Here is a 25,300-nt window from a genome sequence, read left to right as displayed (position 1 = left end):
ATATGGAGCTGCTGGAGGTCGAGGTCTCGAGCTGATCAAGAACTGCTGGAGGTGGCGATCGAAATGGCTGCACAGGAGGTGGCGATCAAAATGGCTGCACAGGAGGTTGATCGATGCTGTCGAGGCGCTGGAGAAGCAACGGCGAGAGGCGATGGAGGCTGCAGGAGACGGCGTTGTTGAAGACGATTCATGGCGTGACGGCTCCGACGGCTCCAAAACATTAACACTCCCAGCTCCCTCCGAGCTCGACACGTGGCTCCAAGGTTCGCTCTCCCAGCTCCCGACACGTGGCTCCAAGGTTCGGTCTCTCCCTCCATAATAGATAGTATAGAAGCTTAGCTTTTACATCAAACAAAATCAAGAGATCAAGGGCTTAGATTCATGACACGTGGCTCAAGGGGGTGTGAGAAAACCCAAACATCTCCCTAGGCTACCTGCCGTAAACATTTTTCTTAGCGGCGGATACAAAAACCTTCAAGTTGAAAATCTTGAAGTTTTAAGTTAAAAATTTGCAACCAAAATATTATGCAAAATGCCTTGAATTTCATAAGTTTTAAAAGCTTTGGCTTTGGAATGTGAAGGTTAATTTCCAAAATATGCCATTCGTGTGACATTTAACCTGGGACACTCCCTCCGTGACACGTAGTGGTAGGGCTAACCTCAGCTCTCCTTATGGGGTTAAGCAAGTCAACTCCTGGTTTGACTGGAGCAACATTTGCGTGAAGCGTAATTTATTTGCGTACAGTAGTTTTCAGCTCCGTCGCTTGTTCCCAGAGTTGCGATGGAGAATTTCTGCCGGATGTGTTCGGAGTGAAGAACCGGATCAAGCGACTTACGGCAAGATTTGTACGATTCAATTGCCCCCAATTCTGATGCTGACAATAATAATCCATCGAGAGTTATGCCTTGTGTGTTTTCGGTTGTTTTTTGCGGTGTGTTGTTGTGGGGAAGAGGGAGGGAGGAAAGAAAGGAAGAAAGGGAGGGAGAGACAGAAAGAAAGAAAGAAAGAAAGAAAGTGGCAGTGTGGGATAAGGAGAGAGGGGAATTGAAGATCCCTAGTCCTTGCCTTTGCAACTATATAAGAGATTCTCAGGCTCTCCAGTCTGCAGCGTTGCACAGTGCATTGATTTACAGCGCAATCTCTGAGACATAGTGATTTCATAGACCTCTTTTGGCTGCGACTTGTTTGTGAATAAAATCTCACACCAAGAAAATTCATCAGCTTTAACTTTCCCGAAGCTCTTAATCGAGTTTTAGCATGATTGCAGTTGAAGTATCGATCTGCATTTCTTAAAACTTCACCAGTCTGGCTTGCTCCCGTATGCTCAAGCTTCGAACGAGTGAGATATTGTGTCTCTTCTGGCGAGTTCTTTGATCCAGTTCCACAATTGTACCTGTCCATTGATCTAAACATTTGCTCCACCTTCCTAGGCACGTTAAGTGGAATGAGCGGGTCAATTATATTCACATTCTAGCATCACTCTTGATGTGAACATGACCATTATAGCCAAAAGTGTATGCGCTAGGGACAATCCAGGCTTTTGTTCAATCTTGCACAATTTATTGTGCCCTTGGTTTGTAGAATCAATTTTTGCAAAACGAGAAGGTAATTGAGTGTTATGCTGCGTGAAGATAAGGAGTTGGCGTGGAGCCAGGTATGTCTAGAGGATTATTAAAAAGTTTATGCGCTGGGGACACTCCAGGCTTTCGTTCAATGTTGCACAATTTATTGTGCTTCTTGATTTGTAGAAAGAGAAGGTAATTAATTGTCATGCTCTGCGTGAAGATAAGGAGTCGACTTGGAGTCAGGTATGTCTAGAGGATTATTAATCACTCTTGATGTGCACATCATCGCCATAGTCAAAAGTTTATGCGCTGGAGAGACTCGCTTTTGTTCAATGTTGCACAATTTATTTTGCTTCTTGGTTCGTAGAAACGACAAGAGTAATTTGACTGTCATGCTCTGCGTGAAGATAAGGAGTAGACGTGGAGCCAGGTATGTCTAGAATATTATTAACCACACGGTTGTATTCCAATTTGAAAGTTAAAGCAAGTTCGTTCAAGTAGGTTTTTTTGGGCTGCAGAAGTGAGTTGATTTTGCAACTTTTCATGATTGAAATGTCAATCCCTTGGTGGCTCACGAGTAATTGTATTTGTAGTGTTGTATCTGCATTTGCATGCAAAAAGTTTTCCGAGTGTCAGCTTTGGAAATGAGTTATGTACTTGTAGTGTTATATCTGCATGTGCATGTAAAAAGTTTTCCGAGTGTCTGCACCTATCCTCTGTCCAAACTCCTAGGGGCGTAGAAATGATTCCCAACCAAGGGAAAAGAGAGAGAAAAAGAGAAAGACACAGATTTTGGGAGTTGAGAATAGAAAGGAGAGCAAGGCTAATGGCTGGAGAGGCCAAAAATAGGAGAAAAAGGCTAGAACATCAGCAACAGGGCCTCCGGAGATGCACCAACAGCCCGTACAGCTTCCAGAAGTAATTTCGGGGTGCATGCCAGCTGCAGAAAAACGAGCTTGGGACTGCGTGCAAGGAGTTCTGGGGCAGAGAAGGAGCCTTGGAATGCGTGTCGACAACAAAATCAGGCTCCATACGATCATTAAACGCTGTCTGATGCTCAGACAGTGTGGAAGGGAGTCATGGGGATCTTAGCGAGGGCTGCACCCGAGCTAGGACCGGTCACTTGGGGAGCCGTTTGCTGGTGCAGCACCGAGATGGGACATCACTTGGCTTATGAGTTCTCTAGGCAGGATCGAGTTTTCTTCATCACGCAGGCCACCTGGGCATACATGGACAGCTTTCCTTGGCATCTGACAGAGACAAATGCAGGAGCGATGACTCGGCACCCAGTTTGGGAGATCATAGGGAGTATTGTAGGCTGGCATATCTGGACTTCCAGATGCGCGCAGACCTTAGGAGATCAGGCTTCTTCTGCTACCCAGACCCTAGCGGACATTTGGAGCACGATCATTCACACGCTCAAGGGTCAGTGAGATCAGATTCAGGGGGAGTCGCGGGCAGGGAAGGAGAAGAGACGGCGCTTCCTTCGTGACTGGGACCATCAAGAGCTGTTCTTCCAGCACTTTGCTTAGAGTCTTCAGTGGCATTCCTCCCCCCCACCGTGGCTGTTTGTCCACACTCCGATGATTATGCCTTGAGAGGCTTGTAATTATTATTTTGTTACCACGGGCTGTATCCATTTTGTGATTACAGCCCGCTGGCCTTTAGGCCCTCTTGTACTCTCGTTTTCAAGCAATATAACTAGCACTACTTTTTGCGCAAAAAAAAAAATAAACGCTGTCTGTACTGCAATAAATGAGGTCCGTACTGTCATTAATGCAGACCGTACAGCATTTAATGCAACCTTGGAAAGCGTAGAGAGAGAGAGAGAGAGGTAAACATCTCTAAATGCGTGAAGAGGGAGAGAGCCAAAAGCGTGGAAAATCCGTACAAACGAGGGAAATAGCTGAAACGTTGGGTGTACGTTGGCCATCTCAAGCTTCTCGAACAAGAAAACTATGAACCGGTTCCTAAGGAAACAAATGTTCGTGAGAACCTGTGCTTTCTGGGTCCAAGCATTACATACCCAACCTTCCAGAAAGACTGCCGGCAGCCTAGGACCATGAATGTAACCAATGACCGTACACGAGCAAATCTGTTTCCTCGTCTCATTTAACACTTTGTTGTGAGCCTTGATGCAGGGAAGCTTACCTTAATAAGCTCCCCATCTGGTTGAGCAGTGCCTTGATCGGTTTTACTGTCTCGTGAGCTCTTTTGGAAGATCTTCTGGGCGTTGGTACTGAGTGCTTCCCACGAAGTTTGCTTGGGGGGTGGCGGTGCTTTGAAGAAGCTCCTGCAGCCTCCTTGGACAGCCGCGCTGTAAGAGGGCTTGCCTTGCAGTAGCAACTGGTGCAAGGGATGGTTCCTTGGCTTGTCCTCATTCGGTTTCCTATCGGAAGCAGTGGGCTTGTTTGCTCCTTTGACATTCTGTGTAGGAGCCGCTCGACACTGACTGTCGTGAGTCCATGTAGAGGAGCCTGTTTGTCTTTGTTTACCGGTCTCTAATGTCCACTGATCTAAGCCAAAAAATACTTAAGAGCCTCTGTTTCCTTGACTTGTCATGCAGGTCGTTTTCTTGTAGATGCAACATAAATTCAGGGAATGGGAAAAAAAGACCTGGGATGTTGTCTTCCTCATTACCTCTGTCCATATCGACCCGATTTTCCACAGGTACTGAGGAGTTTGCATACACAAGTGGGACTTCAGATGCTTCAAAAAGATTTGCCTGCGGCCCATCAGTAGCAGTCTTGTCATTGGAAATTGGAGTAAAAAAGATAGCAGGTACTTTGGAGGTGGAGATGGCGGCTGTGCTATTTCCCCTATCACTTGTTAGACTTCAGATGCTTCAAAAGATTTGTTGGTGGCCCATCAGTAGCAGTTACACCCATTGTTGGGCACTGATGAGTCATGACGATGGCATCCCCTCGTATGGTCTTTTAACTGCAGGTGACGATCATCAGGTTAAAACTGCACACTCTCCTGTTTTTAGAGCATCGGTTTGGGCATGTCCCTGGATTCGTCTAGGTATGTGTATACTCTCATAGCTAGCTTGAAATATCTAGAAAGGTAGAAACTTGAATAGATAAGATAGCAAGACTACAAGTGAGGAGGTGGTTTTGTCTAAGTGACAAAACCACACTAACCCACTAACTGTGTTAGGGGGGAAACCCTCTAGTAAGGGAAAAGTGCCCCGAATTCACTTATGGATTACATTGGTCACTGCCTAGAATATACCAATAATTCTAACACCCCCCTGTCGCACCAATGTGATGATGTACAAGGAAGTGCTCAATCACTAAAAGGAGATAAGTTCAGGGCACTGCGAAATGCCTCAAAGTTCTCACGTGGAAGTGCTTTGGTGAAGATGTCTGCAACATTGTCATGTGTTGACACATAGATCATACTGATCTCCCCTGCATGCAACTTCTCTCTGACATAATGATAATGAACCGAGCATGAAACACATGATTCTTTGCCACTGTTATAGCACTCTGACTATCAATGAGAATTAGAGAAGGACCCCTCCAATAAGAGATGAAGATCAACAAACAAATGACGCAACCAAACACGTTCAATTGTCGCTGTGAAAGCTACCCTGTACTCAGCTTCACATGAGGAAGTAGCCACAGTAGATTGTTTCTTGCTCAGCCAAGAAATGCAAGCTTTGCCAAAAAAGAAACAATTACCGCTTGTGGACTGCCTAGTGTCATAGTCTCCAGTCCAATCTGAGTCACTGTAAGCATGCATCCGCAAGTCACCCCCCTTGGGAAACATCAAGCCATAGGACTTTGTTCCTTGCAAGTAACGGAAGATGCGTTTTACAGCCTGCCAATGTGTTGTCTTTGGGCTGTGCATGTACCTGCTCACTTGAGATACTACATACTAAATATCGGGCCGTGTATTGTACAAATAACCGAGGCATCCAACAACCTGGCTGTAAAGTGTGGCATCCACTGACTCACCTGCATCATACAAAGTAAGCTTCAGCCCTGGTTCCATGGGAGTGGCTGTAGGCTTACAATCTTGCATGTTGAACCTATCCAAGAGCTTTTGCACATACTTGGATTGAGACATAACAATGCCACGCTTGTCTTGTATGAACTGGATCCCCAAATAGAAATGTAACATGCCCAAAGCTGTCATGTCAAATTCAGCTTTCAATTCAGCCTTGAAATTTGCAATTATTTCCTCATTTGACCCTGTGAGCAGCATGTCATCTACATAAAGAATGATGACTAAAATATCCCCGCATAATCATTCTCTTTGTCTTGGACTGCACACTGAGCATCATCAAAGATAACTTGAAATCCTCCTCGATTGAGAGAGGACACTGAAAGTAAATTCTTCCTTATACTTGGCACATAAAGAACATCAGTATTTTGAAATCTGTGCCATCCGTGGAGGTAAGTATGATGTCACCCACTCCACACACTGAATAAGAAGAATTGTTTGCACATGCCACCTTCTTTTTAGCGGGTGGTGCATGCAAAGATGCAAAAAGACTCTTCCTTGAAGTGATATGCTTGGATGCACCACTATCAAAATACCATGTGTTCAATGTCTCATTGACACTCAAAGAGCATGCATCCTTCGAAGGGTCATAGCTGCAAGTCAGGAAAGCATATGAGTCATCCTCAAGAGTGGCTGTAGTATCTGGACCAGCCACTGGAAAACTCTGAAATGCAAGACAAAAAGGCATAATCCTCTTCCACAAACTTGGCTGTAACATCCCTCCTTCATGTGCATTAGGAGACGATGCATCTGAGACAGCCAAAACCGAATCCTTTTTCTTCTCCTTTGCTATTCTCTTCTTGCATTCACTAATGTAGTGACCCAACTTCTTGCAGTAGTGACAAATGCCCTTCCTCTTTGGCTTCTCTGCATCACCTTTAGCCTTATGAGAGGGCTGTCCAGAATTAGCTTTATGCTGATGTGTGGGATGATTTCCATGTTGCTTTTGCTGCCCTTTCCCTTTGGGCCTGAACTTTGAAAGCATGGCATGCTCGCCAGCCCGTGTGGCCATGTTCTTTCTTGTTTGCTCTTCCTGCAACAAGAGTCCTACCAATCCGTGAAAAGAAAGAGGATTGCTACCCCCCCTCAATGACAAATTCAACGAGGTATGAAAACCGAGATAGGACTCGGGAAGAGAATTTAGAGTGGTGGTAATCATCATCTGAATCAGGAATGATCTCATCTATATTCAGCAATTGTTCCCTCAAATCCTGAAGCTTGGTGAGGTGAGCATTCATGGAATCACCCTCATCCATGTGTGTATGAGATAGCTCTCTCTTCGAAAATGAGACTCGGGCATCATTTCTGGCTGCAAACATGCTCTCTAAAATATCCCAAGCTGCCTTCGAGGCCTTGCATGACTGAATGTGAGGAATGATAAACCTTTTGACAGAAAGGGAAATGACTGAAAGAGCTTGTGCATCCCGTGAATCCCACCTTTTCTGTTCCGGTGTGTGAGCCACTAAAGCAACAGCTGCTCCTACCACTTGTCCTGCACCTTGATCTTTATCCCTGCCTCCAGCTGTAGGAGTGACATGTGTAGCCATAGTTTTTGGCCTTGTCTCATCTCCATTGACATAATCCCATAGATGTCTGCAATCTAAGATGTCGCGCACCATAAAGCTCCACAAGGACAGCAAACTAGACAATTGAAATCCCTTCCTAGGATGTAAAATGCACAACCAAAGTCTGCAAAAATCTGCCCAAAATGACAATTTGCTTTCACAGCCTATCAAAGGCTCAAAATGCACTAAAACGCTCTACAAATGCCCAAAATCTGCAAAATCTGTCTGCAAAAAATGGTAAATGTCTGCAATGTGACTCAAACTGAGTCCAAAACTGCTTGAAAAGCTCCCAAATTATCTGCCCATTGCCAAATTGCTCCAAAATGCAAAAGCCCCAAATTCTTGCAACGGAAAGGGGGCAAATTGACCAAAAGCCCCAAATGTTGCCAAAATTGCACTTTGCCTGCAAAAGCCCCAAATTTTGGACAAACTGCAATTTGCTTGCAATGTCTGACCAAAAATTGCACAAAAACACTCCAAAAAATGCAACGTGCCTGCAAAGAACTCAAAAGCCCCAATTTCTTTGCAAAGAGAAGAACTTGCAAAGGAAGGTGTCTTTAAAGTAATCCTGCAAGAAGACCCTACAAGGAAAACTTGCAAAACGTATTGACACCAAAGAAAGAGTATGGACGCTTGCAAGACGTACGAAATTGACAGTACGACCAGTACTAATGTACGGTGTTGCCAGCGTATGGACTGTATGGTGTGGAGTAGGGATCGTATAGACTGTTTGGCCGATGGGTGTGCAAGCTGTACGGCGAGCTGCAGGTGTATGGACGAAATCCGTTCGGACGAGCTGTTGTGCAGGAAGCGTATGGATGAAATTGCGTATGTTGTATGGACGGCTGGCACAGCAGTTGTACGGATGAACAACAGCAAACACGACGGGAGGAGCTTGGGTTGGAGGCAGGAGCTTAACAAGGCTCTGATACCAAATGTTGGAATGGGAGCAAGAAGCAAGCAAGAGAGCAGAACGTAGAAGCTTGAATAGATAAGATAGCAAGAAAGAAAGAAAGAAAGAAAGTTTATTAAAGTCTTCAAAAGACCGATGGGTCTATGAGACTGAAAATCCTGATACAACGAGCTGTGGTAGTGGAGCTACTAAACGAGCGTCCATACCAATGCAAAATGCAAAATGCAAAAAATGCAAAAATGCAGAATGGCAGTACTAAGTTCTAAGTACAACATAGTCATGTCGATGGTCGACTAAATATCAATCTCAACATCATCATCAATATCATCATCATCCCTAGCAACAGTAAGATATCAGGATGGATGAGGTAGTGGAGGCATGAAGTTGGCAATAGAGTGCTGTCGGCCACTCAGAGGTGCGGTCTTGGCACGTCTCCTGGTTGTAGCTCTGCGTCTAACCAGGGCTACTGTGACCCTCGTCGGTTGGGCTCCAACTCTAAACAAGGAGGGGATGTCTCCAAGTGTGATCTGTGTGTCGACCCTCTGTCTGAGTTTTCGGGTCACGGGCTCCGGGTCACGGTCATGTCGAGGCCTCGTCTCGTTGGGGTCCATGTGATCTAGGTGAAAGAACTCCGTGATAGAGCTCTGAGAGGGATCAACCGAGGAAGAAGTCCGCTCATGTCTCCGTGCTCGGAGTATCCTCTCGCGGTGTTTAAGTGCCTCATGAATGAAACCTGCCAAACACCGCTGGTCTGGGTACGAGAGGAAATGGGCTAAAATCCCATAACTATCTCTGAAGAGGCAGTGGAAACGTCCTCGGATCTCATAATACACAAGACACCTGAAGATGAAAATGTAGCATCTAGCTGTAAAGGGGGTGACCCAAACTCAGCCTGAATGATCTAGTGAGGAACGGATGACTTACCACGAATCATCCGTGATAGCATGAGAACCTGTAGCCGCTCCACATGGGTCCACTCTGTATCCGACAAGTCTGGTCCCCAACAAGGACTGCCGTACATCCCCGTTGGGCGAGCCAAGGAGTCCAAAAGCAACCCCTTGGTGCGTGGATCCTGAAAGTGTGAGCGGAAGTACTGCCTCTCTAGCCTGGCCAATGAGGCATACCCTCTACTCAAGCGTGCCTGCATCGCGGGTCTCATAGTGAAGCTCGGTCCAGAGAAGATAACCCCAAGATAAGTGTATGATGAAACTATCTCAACAGATGACCCCGCAAATGTGAACTGCTCTTGACGCATGATGGCTCGAGATGTATTGAAGATCATGACCTTGGTTTTACCCAGGTTGACCTTCAAATCATGAGACTCACAAAAGGACTGTAGTGCGTCTAGGTGTCTCTGAAGCCCCTCTGCTGAGGAAGACAAGAGAGCCACGTCATCTGCATAGAGCAAAATCTAGATCAGCGTGCCCGCAAGAGAGCAACCTACACCCCCCTATGTCTGCATCACTATCTCAAGCTTGTCAATGTAGAGGCCAAACAAGGTAGGCGACAAAGGACACTCTTGTTTGACCCCGATGGTACTCATGATCTCGTCTGTCCACCCGGATCCTACCCGAACTCTGCCAAAAACTCTCTCGTAAAGTGCCATGACAGCCCAAATGATCTCCTGGTCATAACCCAAGTCTTGTAGGCGTCGTATGAGGCGGGCTCTCGGGACCATGTCAAATGACTTGCGAAAATCCACAAAGCAACAATAAACCCTCTGCTTCCGTGACCTCGCCTCCTCGATGATACATCTGAGCGTCAGAATGTGGTCCATGGTTCCATGATCACGCTGGAATCCGGCCTGTCCTGCTGCTCTGAGTCCTTGACACTTTGCAAGTCTGCTAACCTCGGAGTCAAGTACTGATGCATAAATCTTGGACATGACATGTCCAATCATAATGGTCTTGTAGTTCTCCGGGCTCATGGGATCCCCTGCCTTGTGGATGGGTGAGATAGTGTTAATGGTCCAAGTGTGTGGAAATCCCAAACAAATTGCTTCATTAAAAAGCTTTGCTAAGATCGGGGCTAGGAGGTTAATCCCATATGCAATGAACTCAGTGCATAGTCCCTCGTGATCCTTTGCTCGGCCATTATGAAGTGTCATTACAGCATCCTTTACCCCTCCTCTAGTGAAGAGGGTGCAGGATGTGGGACGAGGCATGTGTGAGAGGCTAGAGACTGGCTGATTTGGGATGTCATAAAGTGTGCGTGCATAATCAAACCAGATCTGGGTGTGAGTGAGTGGCGGAGGGGACCGTCCTTCTAGAAATATCCGCCAGAAGTCCTTAGAGTTGTTACTAAACAAAATGTTCAGTAGCTCCTCCTCGTTTCGACGAACGAAGTCTAGTTTCTTCCTCCGTACCAGTCTACGGTATTCACGTAGCGTATCTGGTGCGCTCGGAAGACTACAAGTGAGGAGGTGGTTTTGTCTAAGTGACAAAACCACACTAACCCACTAATTGTGGTTAGGGGGAAAAACTCTAGTGAGGGAAAAGTGCCCCTAACTCACTTATGGATTACATTGGCCACTGCCTAGAATGTACCAATAATAAAAACACATGTCACAAACACAAACTATGCACCTTGCCCTTAGTGGGGTCCAAGCTTTGTGAAAATGACAGTGTGATAGATGATATGTTCTATTGGCATACACTACTGATTTAAAAGGCTTACGTTGACTGATAGGGCTCATCAAATTGGCTTGAATAGAAAATCACTCTAAAAGGCATGTCCTCTTGAATGGCAGTAGTCGGCAATAATTTTTTCCTGTTATCTTGTGTTTAAATGGTCTCACTTTTTGACATTTTATCATTTTAATGGAAGTGATCACAGAACAGATAAGTTATTTTAAAGAAAGTTTTAATGATTCATATATGTGGCTTATCTTGGATAACAACGTTTGGTCTGACTTTTGATCTGTCGTGGTAGTACTTTTACAAATATAAATTCAGATTTAAAATAAATGCTGTCCTGATAGTTTGAGCTGCTATTTTCCCTTGAGACATTAAGTTTTTGTTTTGTTCATTTGTGACTTGCAGGTTTTATTTAACACAAGCAAACCAGGCTTATAGTTTGTTCCGAGATGTCGGAATGGGATACCTCCTTGCAACTCTGTGTATTTGACATGAGTAGAGGGCAGCATGATGGTCATGAACTTGACAAAATACTATTTTTCTTTCCGACAGATTGTCCTTTGACAGCACAGCTTTCTTTAATCGGCCTTGCAGAAGGTCTCATAACATTTACAAAGTAGGTCAATGCTTAAAGCATGCATATCTGTTTGCGTTCCCTGATTTGTGTTAAAAAGATGGTGAAACAGGAAGCATGGTAATATTATATTTTCGTTATAAGTTCATTTAACCTCGTGGCATGTTTATGCACGTGAAGACTCAAATTAATATCGTTTCATTTTTTACCTTTTATTTTGTCAAAGTATGAGTTCTCCTACATTTTTCCTTATCACAACCTCAAATGCTATGTATCAAATGTGTCATCTCCCACGAGGGCATTGCGGAGGGAAGCCATGTCGATGTATGACATGCTTTCAGGCATGACCTTGCACCACGAGGAGTTGTTCCTGCTGACTCAGGTGGCTGTATGTTACTAGCATGTCTTTTGTTTGGATGTTTTGACCTGGCAGATCCAGAGGGGGTCTCCTAGTGTTCTGCTGCAGCTATTGTCCGATGCTGTTGGAGATCCGGATGGGTCAGCAGATTTATCCATTACCAAGGATATTACATCTTGTTGATAGAGAAATAGAGCATAATTAGAGAGAGCTAGTCTGACATGTTCTGCTCTTCAATGTCTTATCCACTTCTCAAGCTCACCTGTGAATCCAAATAGAGTAGGACGGAGCAGGCAGCCTTTTCTTCACCCAGACGGACTCCGCAGTAAGACTTCCTTTTCTTTTTGTGAGGGCCATCCATCATATATTTTCCAGCTCGGCTAGGGTCCAACAATTGTCTCATTACTTGTCTTGGGACTAGCAACATAGTCATTCTATCCCATAGCATCCAAAGGCTCCTTGAAGTCTACGAAATACAGAGGGAATTTATATCCCTCGAGCTGCTTTTATCATTGACTGATTGGTGATTATAATGCTTTCGCCTGAAAATTTTTTGTGATTAGTTCTCACATGACCATTTGCTTGGCATTTGTGCCAATGTAGCTCCAAATAGCATGGTCATCAAGCTATTCAGCTGCTTGAATATTGTAACTATTGCAATACTTTTTTACTTGTCAGAGAAGCCCTCTTTGTTCCTTTGTCGAATCTGTCTGATGTCCTGATCAATGGTATAAGCTGGTAGTGGAGCCAAGGGCACGAGTCATGACGGTATGCTTTATGTTCTGAGTGGTGTGGATGTTAATGGCATTTCTAAAAAAGAATATGAGCATGTCTGCAATTTTTTTTTCCCAGGATATTTTCTCCAGAGGCTCCTTGTGAGAAAATTGAATCCGAACGGCGAACACATGTCTTCTTTCAACCTGAGCATGACATCTGGATGATCATGGTGAGTCTGTGCTAAAGCTCAAAACACACTGTAAGAAATTGCTTCTTGGTTGTTTCATCTAATTCTAAGCTTCTTCATGGGATATAAAAAATTCCACAAGAAGCTTTACGAAAAGCAGTTCTTTTACATGCACAGACCCCGAAAAATCAGCATAAAGCTTAGATTTTGTCATTTTGCATAGAAACTACAGAGCCTGAAAATATGGAATATCTGAACCCCTTAATCCAAGGAAGATATCGACATATAGTTGGAGTGCTTTCCACAGTAATAATTCATTTTTTGAGTTACTGTCAAGTCGTATTGAAAAGGAAGCTTTTGTTGTTTGGTAGTATTAGGGATATGACTTTCACAGTTTGTTATGTACTAGCAGTAGATGATTTATACAAATGGATGGGCTTCAGCTCCATATAACATTTCTAGCCTGGTTTGACCTTTCATAAAGCCTAAAAGGAAACTTATGAGCTGAAAGGAGTTTCATTCCTTCATTCCGATATGTGTCTGAAGTATAGCTGAATACAGCCAATTTTGGCTTGTACTATATGTATTGCTTTGATAATTAATTGCAAGTTGGTATCGTTCCTCTCCGTTTCTCTTGCTGTTTGAGCATGAAAAAGTTTGTTCCTAGTCAAAGTTACTGCAAGTTTTTTCTCTTGCTTTGGCTATGTGCTTTACTGGTTTCAGTGCAGTGAATTGTAGATGATGTTTCTCATGCATAAAGTCTGATGCTATTTTACGTCACAACCATTTTCCTGTCCTTTTTTGTTTACTTGCATGTACAAATGATTAATGTTTGTCTTCTCTGTCTTCCTCTTCAAATGAAACCTCATGCAACGTCTTATGATTATCTCCTAGACATTCTTTTTTTGTTTTTTTCTTTGTTATTTTGTGTGTGTGTGGGGGGGGGGGGGGGAGGGGGTCTGGTGCTTTCTAACCAGAAAAAAAAAAGTGTGCTAGAAGGTAAGGACTAGTTAGAACAAGGCATAACTGATTTAACAGGTTGTAAGACTGGAGCTGTTCGTCATGGCTGAGTTTGCCCTTCACCTCCGGAGTGCCGACAAAAACTCAGTACGAAGACTTTGTATAAATCAATAATCAAGTATGTGTGGGTGTGTGGATTTGTATGTGTGAGAGCATACGTTTATACTATGGTCTACACCCACTGTTGGGCGCTGATGACGTCAGTGGGGATGTCATAGTAGCTAGTCCCTGCTATGCGTGATGGAGTTTATGGTTTTCAATCTTATGAGTGACTATCGTGAGATTGAAACTGCACTATGTTGTGTTTTTAGAGGATGAGTTTGGGAATGTTCCTGGATTCATCTAGGTATGTGCTAGAAGGTAAGGACTAGTTAGAACAAGGCATAACTGATTTAACAGGTTGTAAGACTGGAGCTGTTTTTTTGGGGCAGGTGTTGGAGAAGAGGAAGGAAAATGGTGAGCCTATAAGAAGCAGTGGATTGCAGTCTGTACTGAAGGAGGCACATGGCCTCTTTTCAATGTTCTTTGGGTCCATTAGAGCCCTGCTTTCAAAGCATCCAAGTGGAGATGTTGCAAGGAGCTGTCTTCATGCTTTCTTTCCAGACTATCTTTCAGGTTCTGGAGTATCAAGTGGTTGTGCAAGAGCATTATTTTTGCACTGCTTACTTAGTTTTTGAAGATGGTAATTGCAATTTGTCGCAGTTGATGTGTTGCAACTCGGGGTTCTTTTTGTAGATCTGATGGTTGGAAAGAAGCTGTTGATGCCTTCCATTCGAGAAGGTCTCCAGGAGAGAGGAACCATTCAAATGATTTCCTTGGAGCGTAACACTGCTTTGGAGGTCCAGGTGAGCTCTGAGCTTAGACTAGTTTATTTAGATGGTTTAGTACTGCTAAAGGGAAAATCAACATTTTTGGTGAAATGTATGAGATGAGCATGTAGTTGTTATAGAATAGAGATTTCAAGGGTAATCTCATTGAGGGTGCCTTTGCTGATGGGGGTTTGGAGTGAATATGATCTCAAAGCTGAAAATGTAAAGGAATAACCGTTCAGGGTCAGAATGCTGGAATAGATGTTGGTAGAGTCTATGGGAACTCTTAAGAAATGTTTAAAGTGAATAATGGTGTTTATTTTACCCTTTCTTTTATTGTCATATGCATTGAGAAAAATAATGCTCACCTATTACTCGTGGGTAGATTAAGTCCAAGAACAACCAAAATGTTAATATACAAGATTGGATATATTCTAAAGTACATATTACTGAATGAATGACAGTACTGAAGAATTTTGCCCATACCACTTTTGGTTCAAGAAGTAAATCGAAATCTTTTGACCTAGTATGACTGAATTCAGTGCACTTGGAAGTGAGTGACCCAGTAAGAGGAGATCTGACAAGTCAGATGGGTTGTTGCTTATCCTCCACCAGTAACTTTGCAAGATGGACAAGCCGGATTTCTGGTCTAGAGATGAGCAAGAGGATGACCATATGCCGATAGTGGGCAAAAATCGCTTTTATGACAGAATTCCTCTACATATGAGACAGTTATAGCATGGCTCGACTCATGGGAATCTCCATAAGGGTTGAACCAAGTTTGGAAAATCTGCCCTGCCAAAGTTTTGGGAAAGAATATCAAAAGGCTAAGTGTGTATATATATATATATATATTCAAAGAAAAGAATCTTCTTTCAATGCTTGAAAACTTCATATAAAACAGCAGCCCCGAAGGTGCTGAGTATGGAAAAACTGGGAAAAGGCTGAAAGGAAAACTGGAGAAACCTAGCTCACTGCCTAGGGGATCTCTGGTACTGGGGCTAACAGCCAGGTGGGGGGACTATACCACCAGCGAATCCCTTGCGGAGTGAAATTGTAAAAAACTCTTGCAGGCCAAGCCTTGCAGAGACGAGCACGCCTTGCGACAGTTGCCCTGGAGCCTGGGGTCCCATGCTCCTAGGTGGAGCGGAGGCTGTAGATGATATTTAGCCAGATGGCGACCAAGGTAGCTGAGGGTGGAACGGGATGTTCACTTATCACTAGGCTGCAGCGAGCAACCCAACTGTTCCATGCAGTGATACTGGCTAATACCTCCCATACACTGTCCTCCGGAGGAGGAACCAGGCTATCAGGAGGGACCGCCTCATGGATGCGTGTCCTCCCTCAGTCAACCAGGTCACCATCCCCCAAGTGTAGTCTCTCTGAAGACTTTGCATACGGGTCATGATCTTGAGGGATCCCATCTAGATCCTTGCTGCGCTACGGCAGCTCCAGAGGCAGTGTGGGATCGTCTCCAGAAAACCAGTAGAGCAACTATGACATTGCTCCTCCACCTGCATCTGCTCCAACCACGGGCTGATGGGCAAGCCTTCGTGGGCGGCCAGCCAGAAGTAGTAGGATATCTTCCTCGGTCGCAAACTGGACCATAACCACGTCCAAAACCTAGAACGGACGTCCCGAGGCACTCTCTGGGCTACCCAATGCCTCTCCCTCGAAGGGGTCCACATCGAAGAGTCCATCTGAAGCCTCCTGCCAATTCGTGTGGTGTAGGAAAAGAAGGGCACCTCGTCCACCTGCTCAGCAAGGTCACCCCTGGAGGGCCAGAACCACTCTCCCAGATCCCATTGGACCTCCCGCAAGGGCCTACCCTCCCAAAGCCAGAGGTGCCATCTGGGGGCATCCGGCTCTGAAATACTGGGAGGGTCAATGTGCCACTCCTTCCCCAAACATCCCACCACGCTAATCATCTGCCAAATCCCATCAAGATTCCCATCCATCTCTGGGTCTCTCTCAGTGAGTGCCTGGAGTAGGCCTCTAGGTCCTACACGGAAAAAAATGGGCTGCGTGCTGCCTCGTTGCATCATCATTCTCAAGGGGACACTAGTTCGAGAAAACTGGCCCAACCATATGCTGTCCATCCACACGCTAAGTCCCTCCCACCAGGACTCAGGGATGGCTAGGTCAATCTCTCTCATCCGCTGCCCTGCCCCTCGCAGATGCTCTTCTGTGCTAAGCGTCGCCTCTGCATCCATGGGTAATTTGCTCCATCTGCCAAAGGAACTGGCCAGTCCACTGTCCCACTGTGCCTAACCAATGTGAGTCTGCTGTGCGAGCATACGTTCCTTTTGATCCCGGATCTTAGGGTGCCAAACAAGGGGCTGACGCTCGAACTCCTCTTTGCATCTAGGCCGAGCACAAATGAGGCCCTGTGCTAATCTCTGCCAGACCCTATGGAGGCTCCTTATCAAGGGGGAACCCTTTCCCGTAAGGGGGGCCTCTGAGAAGATCCATCTGTGTGAAAGCTGCCACTACCCCCCAGTGCGTGGGGTGTTTTTGAGAAGCCCTCGCTGTAAGAGGAGCTTCCAAGGCTCTGCACCTGGGGTGAGGCCGTGAACAACCAACTTGCCCAAGAGCGCTTTGCTTTGCATCTTTGGATCATCTCTGGATCAATGATACCCAAGCGTTTGCCAAGCGACTTGGGCTCTAGTATTCCGCGTGCCATCCGAACTTGCCCATAGAAAGTTCGGAACCAACCGTCGGAGCTACCCAATGAACCCTATGTTAAAACACCAGCATGAGGCAATATACCAGGCTGTGGCAAGAAGGACCTGGTTTGCCACTAAGGCATGACCTGCTAGGGAGAGTTTGGCTGAGCTCCAGTAGAGAAACTTACACTCTCAAGGACCGGGGCGATCTGTTGCTCTGCTGTAATGTCAAAACCGACTTGGCATCCGAGGTATCTTGCTGTTTGGCCCCGCAGTATCCATCTGAGGCCAAAGTCGCTCCCCTGATCTCCTATGTCTCCTCAGAGCCTGTGAAGAAATCTGTGGACTTTGTTGAGTTGATCCGTGCACCCGAGGCCTCACAGTAGATAGCTAGGGTTCCCCTGACTCTCTCCAAACTCGCTGTGGTGCCCTCTACATACAAGGTTGTGTCATCTGCAAACTCAGAGTAAAGAGCTCCTCCTGTTGCCTGATTGAGAGCCGCAACCCTGTGAGGCCTGCCACTTGTGATCTCAAGTAGTAGCCCAGAGCCTCCGCCACAAACAAGAAGAAGAAGGAGGGAGCAAGGGGGCAGCCCTGGCGGACTGAGCGAGAAAGAGGAAAGGCCTCGCCTGTGTATCCTCCGATAAGCTTCTGGCTAGAGCTCCCCACATAAAGCGCAGAAACTCCTCTGACCCATCTATCTGAGAAACCCAATCTGCGCATAGTACCCTCAAGAAAGGACCACTCCACCTCGTCGTAGGCCTTCTCGAAATCCAAGAGGAGGATGGCCAACGGCTGTGACTCCTCCTTGGACCAATCCATTGCCTCCCAGAATGTGAAAATGTTATCGAGGATGTTGCGCTCTTGGACGAGAACCCGGTCTGTGTGTTGTGAATGATGTCAGTAAGATGAGGCTGTAACCGCAAACTCAAGACCTTGGCGAGGATCTTGTATGCGGTATCAAGCAAGGTGATCGGTTTCCACTGTCGGATATCTGACCTATCTCCCCCTTTCGGGATCAAACAAATCCACCCCCTGCTTAGGGATTGAGGGAGGGAGCCTGTGTCGAAAATCTCATGGCAAGCTAGTCGGAAAGGGGTGGAGATGATCTCCCATAAGTTTCGGAAGAAGGCCGGAGTCAAGCCATCCTTGCTAGGACACTTTTGGGTCGGGAGAGCCTTGAGGGCTTTCCATAGCTCCTCATCCATGAAAGGCTCCTCTAGATGGCTACACAAATCCTGCGAGACTACTGTTGGAACGTGATCCCAAACTGCCTCCCGGGCCACAAGACCAGTTGCAGTCATCCTCTTTGTCTGAAAGAGCTGGCTGTAAAAACCTGTGGTTAGGTCTAAAATCTCTTGTGGGTCAGTGTGCATAATACCCTGCGGATCTCGAAGATGCTGCAGCTATATGCCTGCCCGATCGTGGTCCAGTGGTTTGAAAAAACTGCTTCATCATCCTGTCCCACTGCTGTACCCATTGGGCTGGGGAAGACTAATAGGAGAACTCAGCCCACCGAATCTCCGTGTCCTGAAGCTCAAGGCGAGCGCTCTCAAACCTGTCTCTAAGCCACTGAGATCCTGAGTCCTGCTCCTTGAGCCACTCTATGGAGGCAAGGTCTCTTCTCAGTGCCCGCTCGCGCTCCTGAAGAACCCTCCTCCGCCTAAGGGCATAAGCCTGCAACTCCTCACTGCTTCTCTGGATTGCATCGGCCACCCATGAAGCCCAGCCCTCACATGGTGCCGTCTCTGACTGCTGCCAAATCCCTGCCATGACCTGTCGGATCTCCTCGTCCTGCAGGAGGTCTTCTGGAATGCAGACCCCTTTTGGGGAAGACCCTTGCAGGGCTAGTCTAAGTGAAGTACTATTGGAGAGTCGTCTGACATCGTGGTACCTGCCAGAATCCCAGTAGAGCCGCCTCTGTGTAGTGCCCAGTCCCCAACGTAGAAGCGGTCTAGCCTCTCAAGCAGTCCATCCTGTCTCCTCTGTTCGAAAGAGAAGAGGAGGCTGGCAGGTATCCTGCTGAAATCCGGCTCTCGCCATGGGTATCTGCCATTGATCATGAAAATGAACTACTCCCAGGTGCTTTGCTCTGCCGCTGGCATCTCAGAGAAGGAGGCACTGCCTTGCTTGTCCTCCCTAGACTCTAGGTTGTTGAAGCTCCCTCCAACAATCTAGGAATCTACATCTAGAAGACACTTTGAGAACCTCCTCCAAAAAGCCGGACGGTGCTGTCTGCATGCTCCGGCATACACGTTCAAGATCCCAATCCTGGACTCTCCCATCCTAACTCCCATCCAAACTGCCCGTCCTGGGATAAGCTCGCCTTGATCATAGACCTCAAGAGCCATTGTTTGTTAGATCGAGATGCAGACTCCTCTGCTCCGTCTGACTGCAGGGGACCACACCTTTGGACCTCTCCATGGGAGGAGGTGGTGTCGTCGTCTGATGTCTGATGTTGAGAACATATGCTCCTGAATCAAAAGGAAGTCCACTGTCCGCCCTACCACTGCCCTCTGTAACTCCTGCCAAAGGATTAGGTACTGCGGTTGACTACGAGCACGGTCGTGGAGCCCGTGCACGTTCCAACTCACTATGGTTCAACTTATGAGGACGTGGATGCAAAAAACAAGGCTCTCCTGTGAGTGGGTGCCTGTTCAAGAAAGACCGCCTTACGTGACTTTGCTGGGGTTTCAGAGGGCGAGTAGTCCGTGTCTGTATGACGACGTACTAAAGTGGACACTGGCTCAATGCCAATCTTCCGTGCCCACTTCATCATGAAGGAGACTTCCACCCCAAACAACTCCGCACACTTTTGGAGTGGCCAGTAGTATGCCCGATCAACCTTTGCCTCAAGTGGCAATTTGATAACTCCTACCGCCAAACCACACATTGGATCCTCTCATGTGAGGCCCAGCTGAAAACTCACCTCCGCACCATGGGCATACCAAAGGTCCAGTCCCTCTGGCCCCATCCACTCGTCCATCATGCGTGAAATCTAATCTCCCATAATAGCATCAAACACTACTGGGGACCACATCTCCAACCCTGTGGATGCAAACTGGAATCTGCAAACTGGGTGTGTCTGGGAGCCCACTACGCTGATCGACGAACCCCCTTTCCAGGCTGCAAGACCACTAGCGTTACCTCTAGGGGTAGAGGGTAAGAGTCTGGAATCTCCAAATAATTCCAGGGTCCCAATCTCCAGAAGTCCCACGGTAAGGGATGCCCAGGTTGAAGATTGGGAGGCTGAGCCCCTTCCCTCTGGCTCCTTTCCGGACTGGTCCGGATGCTGCGGTGAGGAAGCAGAAGGGGACGTCGTCTTACCCTTGCCTACTGGCAGGGGTGTCGAGGCAGGGGAGGGATGGGAGGTTGAAGAACCTGTTGAGGAGATGGAGGGGGGGCGGGTGGTGAGGGTGATCATAGTAGAAGGGGCAAGCGGAGGGGGAGGGGGTGGGGGGAAACCAGGAGGAAGGGGGGTAGTGGAGAGGGAGCGGGATCTAGTGGGGGAGGGGGGCGGGGGGGAGTAGGGGCAGCCATAGGCTCCCCTTGTTGATCAGGCTCTCTGGGGCTCTGGACTCGCTCCTTCTCAGCCGCTAACAGGCTAACATCTGCAGTTCTGCCATTGCAGCATCAGGAACTCCTGGGGCACACTGCTGATGCAAGGGTGGGTGCGGGCGTTGAACCTCCATAACGGGAGGATCCTTTGGCTGGGCAGTGGCCCCTTCTGCTTGGGGAGGTGGATCTCCACGTAAGGGCTCGTGCTGTTGCTGCTCCTTAGGTGCCTCTCGAAAAGCCTTGTCTCTCTCTCTGCGTCTAGCCCTCTGCCTGCGACGCTTGCGAGCCTGTTTGCTTGGTTTCTTTTTCTTTTTAACCTAGGTCCAATCTCCTTCTGCACCCAGGGGTTCTGAGACTCCTGCTGCTCCTGTTTGGGGGGTTTTGTGGGCTTTGGCTTGCTGACTCTGTCTGCTTTGCGGGAGTGGGGGAGGAGGGGCTCGGCCTTGGCTGCGGGGACAATCTCTGGCTAGGTGACCCATCTATCTGCAACGAAGACACTGGCTTGGTAACCTGTAAATCTCCACTCGTTGGTGAAGTGTGCCCCCCTCGAGGGCCTGGGAGGATCAACTCTGGGAGGGACTCTGGGTTCTCAACCACCAGTTTGACCCGGGGGACCCCGCCATCTGCTACAACTGAAGCAATCGACTTTGGCGGAGGCTCGAGCACGGTGCCAAATGCTCGACCAATGGAGGGGAGGATGGCTCAATACTCCTTTGGGAGCCCTAGGAAGCGGAGCGTAACCGGAAAACGGGGAACATGGTGTGTCGTGTCCATATCCTCCACTGTAAAGCCATGGTACCAAGGAAAGAAGTACACTAGATGCGGGCCAAGGAGGATGGGGCTCTGCTCCACAAGTGTCGAGGAAGTGGCGAGGGAGCTCAGTTGGATGAGGAATATGCCTCTTCCATAGATGGTGACCTCCTGGAGGTGGTCACCCTCTAATGCCAAGCTCGCCTGGATCCACTCTCGCACCTGTCTCCTTGTAGGAGTGAGGCCCACAATTCTACCCACAATCGCCTTGTCCTCGAGGGATTGAACTGCTTGTTGTATTTGTTGCTTGTTAGTTGGGGAAAGAAGAACCTTAACGGTTGTGGGATTCGAGGGTACTGCCATAGAGTTCCTTTGGCCGGACCAAGCGTGACCTCCAAGATTTTCTTTCGCCTTAACAAGCACAAATGCTCCTGCTGCAAGGAGGAAGAAGAAAAAAGGGGAGGGGGCTGAGGAAGAAAGATGTCAGAGGGGGAGGCGGAGACGAGGCGAGGTGGGGAGTGAACGAGGACAGGCTGGGTGAAGGAGGAAGAAGGCAAGGAAGGAGGTGGAAGAAGGAAGAGGGGAGGTGGGGGGGAGGAGCGGGAAAGAGAAGGCGAAGAGACAGAGGGAGAGAGGTGGAGTGGGCGGGGGGAGGCATGAAGGCGCGGGGGGACGACGGAAGGCGGAGGAGAAGAGGGGACGAGAAGGTGAGGAGGTGGAAGAAGTGGCAGGGCGGCGGAAGAGAAGTCAGGGGAGAGGAGGCGGGGGACGAGAGCCGGCGAAGGAGAGAAGAAGGGAGTGGAGGAGATGGCGGAAGGGATCGAGGAGGTGGAGGGACGGAGATGATGGGGGGGAGGTGAGATGGCGGGGGGCGGAGATGACCGGGGGGGGGGAGGCAGATGGGGAGTGCGGAGGGGAGGCGATGGGGCTGAGGAATGGGCAGGGTAGTGGGATAGCCAGGGAGCAGCAGCAGCAGCTCCTCCAAGCATGCCTTGATACCACTTGAGGGCCGGCCGTGAAGTAGCTCAAAATCTCATCTTATAGACATCTTTCTCAGGTATGTGAATCTGGTGATCAAAGGCTAAGTATATTTATGCTTATTAATTTTGATTTGTTCTTTTTGTTGGCTATGGCAAGCAATGGGAGCTCAGAAATGAGTGGAAGGAGAAAAACGAGATGCTGTAATAGATTGCTACAAAACTGAGAGTGGAGGCTCAAGGGGGAGCCAACATAACAAAACCCTAGGGCTAACTGTCCTAACTGCACTAAGTGTCTTAACTGACCTAGGTGGTACATGTACTAACTGTATCAATAGTCCTAACTGACTATAACTGGGCCTACAAGGCACATACCAAGGAATAAGTGGCACCTATGAATAGCCCATAGAATGGCCCACAAAGCCCTACAAACCCCCCTCCATGGTATGGGCTGAAGTATCTTGGACATGCTCAGGATACCTAGATATCTAATATCATGGTTACACATGTTCATCCTATAGGGATATAGCAACCTATGATTGTACAGAGACTACTACAGATCAAGTTACAAAAGGTACTAAGTTTAAAGCTTGCGGAAAAGCCTCAAACTTAGGTCGAGGTAGAGCCTTCGTAAAAAGATTTGCCAAGTTGTCTTCAGTGGGAACATAAGACAACTGAATATGACCTGCTGATAATCGCTCTTTGACATATTGATAGTGAACCTCAATATGCTTTGTGCGAGCATGGAAAACAAGATTCTGTGCAATAGCCAAAGCACTCTGACTATCAGTGAAGATGACGGTAGGAGCAGTCTGACATGCATAAAGATCCGCAAGTAGCTTCCGAAGCCAAGCACACTCCACTATAGCTGTAAAAGCTGCTCTATACTCAGCTTCACAGCTAGAAGTAGCAACTGTACTTTGCTTCTTGCTGAACCAAGAAACACATGAAGTAACAAGCATAAAACAGTTGCCATTGTGTGACACACGACTGTCCGAACAACCAGCCCAATCACTATTAGTGAATCCATGCATGACAAGTGAAGTATCAGCCCCATAAAGAAGGCCTAAATGCTGCGTGCCTTTGAGATATTTGAAAACACGCTTCATGGCACGGCAATGGTGCATAGACGGGCTGTGCATATATCTGCTCAACTGTGAGAAAGCATATTGTAGATCAGGTCTTGTATGGCATAGATAAATCAAACAACCAACCGCCCGCTGATAGAGAGTGACATCACATGTACCGCTACCATCCTCAGAAGAGAAGTGAAAACCATACTCTAATGTTGTGGATACTGGCTTGCAATCCTCAAACTGAAAACGCTGCAAAAGCTGTCCAATGTACTTGGATTGTGACATTAAAATGCCCCCCTCATTACTAGCAAATTGGATGCCCAGATAGTAGTGCAAAAGACCAAGATCAGACATAGCAAATGTCTGCTGCAAATCAAGTTTAAAATCTGCAATTTGTTGAGCATGTGTCCCAGTCACAAGCTTGTCATCCCCATAAAGGACTTAAATCAGCAAATTTGTCCCACGCTTGCGGATGTAAAGGGTAGCCTCTGTAGGGCTGTTCTGAAAGCCAAGTGTGAGAAAATGAGTATGAATCCTGGAATACCAAGCCTGAGCTGTTTACTTCAATCCATAGAGGGCTTTTTCCAAGCGGCATACCTTGCTTTCAAAACCTTCAACCTCAAAGCCAAGAGGTTGGGAAACATAGAGCTCTTCCTGCAAATGCCCATGAAGGAAAGCTGTCTTGATATCAAGCTGATGTATCTCCCAATGAAATCGGGCAGCAAAGGCAATAACAATGTGAATAGTAGTGATCTTGAAAGTGGGAGCAAAAGCCTCAAAGTCAATGCCATGCTGCTGAGCATAGCCCTTAGCAACAAGACGGGCTTTGTAACGGTCCACTGAACCATCAGCTTTCCGTTCGATTTTGTAAACCCACTTAGTTCCAATGGCATTCTTGCCAGGAAGCAAATCACACGACTCCCAAGTGTTATTCGGATGGATAGAAGCCAATTCAGCTTGCATAGCCTTCAACCAACAATCATTCTGAAAGGCATCTTGATGACATAATGGCTCTTCATTGCATGCTATAGCAACCAAAGCATAAGCAACAAAACTAGCATGCTCTCTCCGGACAGCCGCTCTAGTATAGGCTGGCAGAAAAGAATCTTTTTTGCTATCTTTTAACGTGTCAAGGAGCCAGCGGGGTACCTTTTCGGGCTCCTGGATTTCAGCTCTTTCCTGGTCAAGAGCCCTGTGCAAATGGTCTTGATCAATGAGAGGCATATCAGGCTGAATATCTGGCTGCACATGTGGCTGCAAATGACCAATAGATGGAGGAGGTACAACCTCAGATGGAACATCATCCCGAGCATCGGATGGAAACAAAGGCATCAAGTTGTCAAAAATGTCTGGGGCATCAACAACGGGCTCTTTTTGGCAGTCCAACAAAGGCATAGTAGAAGATTCATCAAACACAACATCCTGGCTGACAACACTTGCCCGTGCGGGGCTGATATAGCTTATAGCCCTTGCTCTTTGAGCTATATTTAATAAAAATGCACTTGACAGCTTTATCATCCAACTTAGTGCGTGTCTGTGAAGGCACATGAGCATAAGTTAAGCATCCAAAAGTCCTCATGTGAGAAATGTGAGGCTTACGACCCATCCATGCCTCATAAGGTGTGATAGTCTGCAATGCCTTTGTGGGACATCTGTTCAAGATGTAATTAGCACACATGACCGCCTCCAACCACAACTTGTTAGGCAAATGTTTGCCTTTCAACATGCACCTGGTCATCTCCATTACTAGCCTATTTTTTCGCTCAGCCACGGGATTCTGTTGAGGAGTATATGGCACTGTGCATCGATGATGTATGCCACGTGAAGCCAAAAAAATGGCAAACTCCTTTGACATGTATCCACCCCCCCTTTCTGTATTAAGGTGAGTAATATGCAGCCTACTCTCATTCTCAGCCA

At 47.1% G+C, this 25,300-nt stretch overlaps 1 protein-coding gene across 1 annotated transcript in view; it reads left to right on the top strand.

The window, feature by feature from the left end:
- Nucleotides 1–725: 725 nt before the first annotated feature.
- Nucleotides 726–25,300, top strand: part of LOC147887027 (vacuolar fusion protein CCZ1 homolog B-like) — a 69,683-nt gene continuing 45,108 nt past the window's right edge. The window contains exons 1-5 of the mRNA XM_087394725.1: nt 726–846; nt 11,097–11,307; nt 12,476–12,569; nt 13,979–14,162; nt 14,283–14,392. Coding sequence (XP_087250851.1) covers nt 11,141–11,307; nt 12,476–12,569; nt 13,979–14,162; nt 14,283–14,392 — 555 coding nt within the window. The 5' untranslated portion in view covers nt 726–846; nt 11,097–11,140. The remainder of the gene's footprint in view (nt 847–11,096; nt 11,308–12,475; nt 12,570–13,978; nt 14,163–14,282; nt 14,393–25,300) is intronic.

Source organism: Dipteris shenzhenensis, chromosome 23 (assembly GCF_047967505.1).
Source record: "Dipteris shenzhenensis isolate YYH24624 ecotype China chromosome 23, Dip_SZ_1.0, whole genome shotgun sequence".
Lineage (NCBI taxonomy): Eukaryota > Viridiplantae > Streptophyta > Polypodiopsida > Gleicheniales > Dipteridaceae > Dipteris > Dipteris shenzhenensis.
This window is presented reverse-complemented; position numbering and strand designations above follow the sequence as displayed.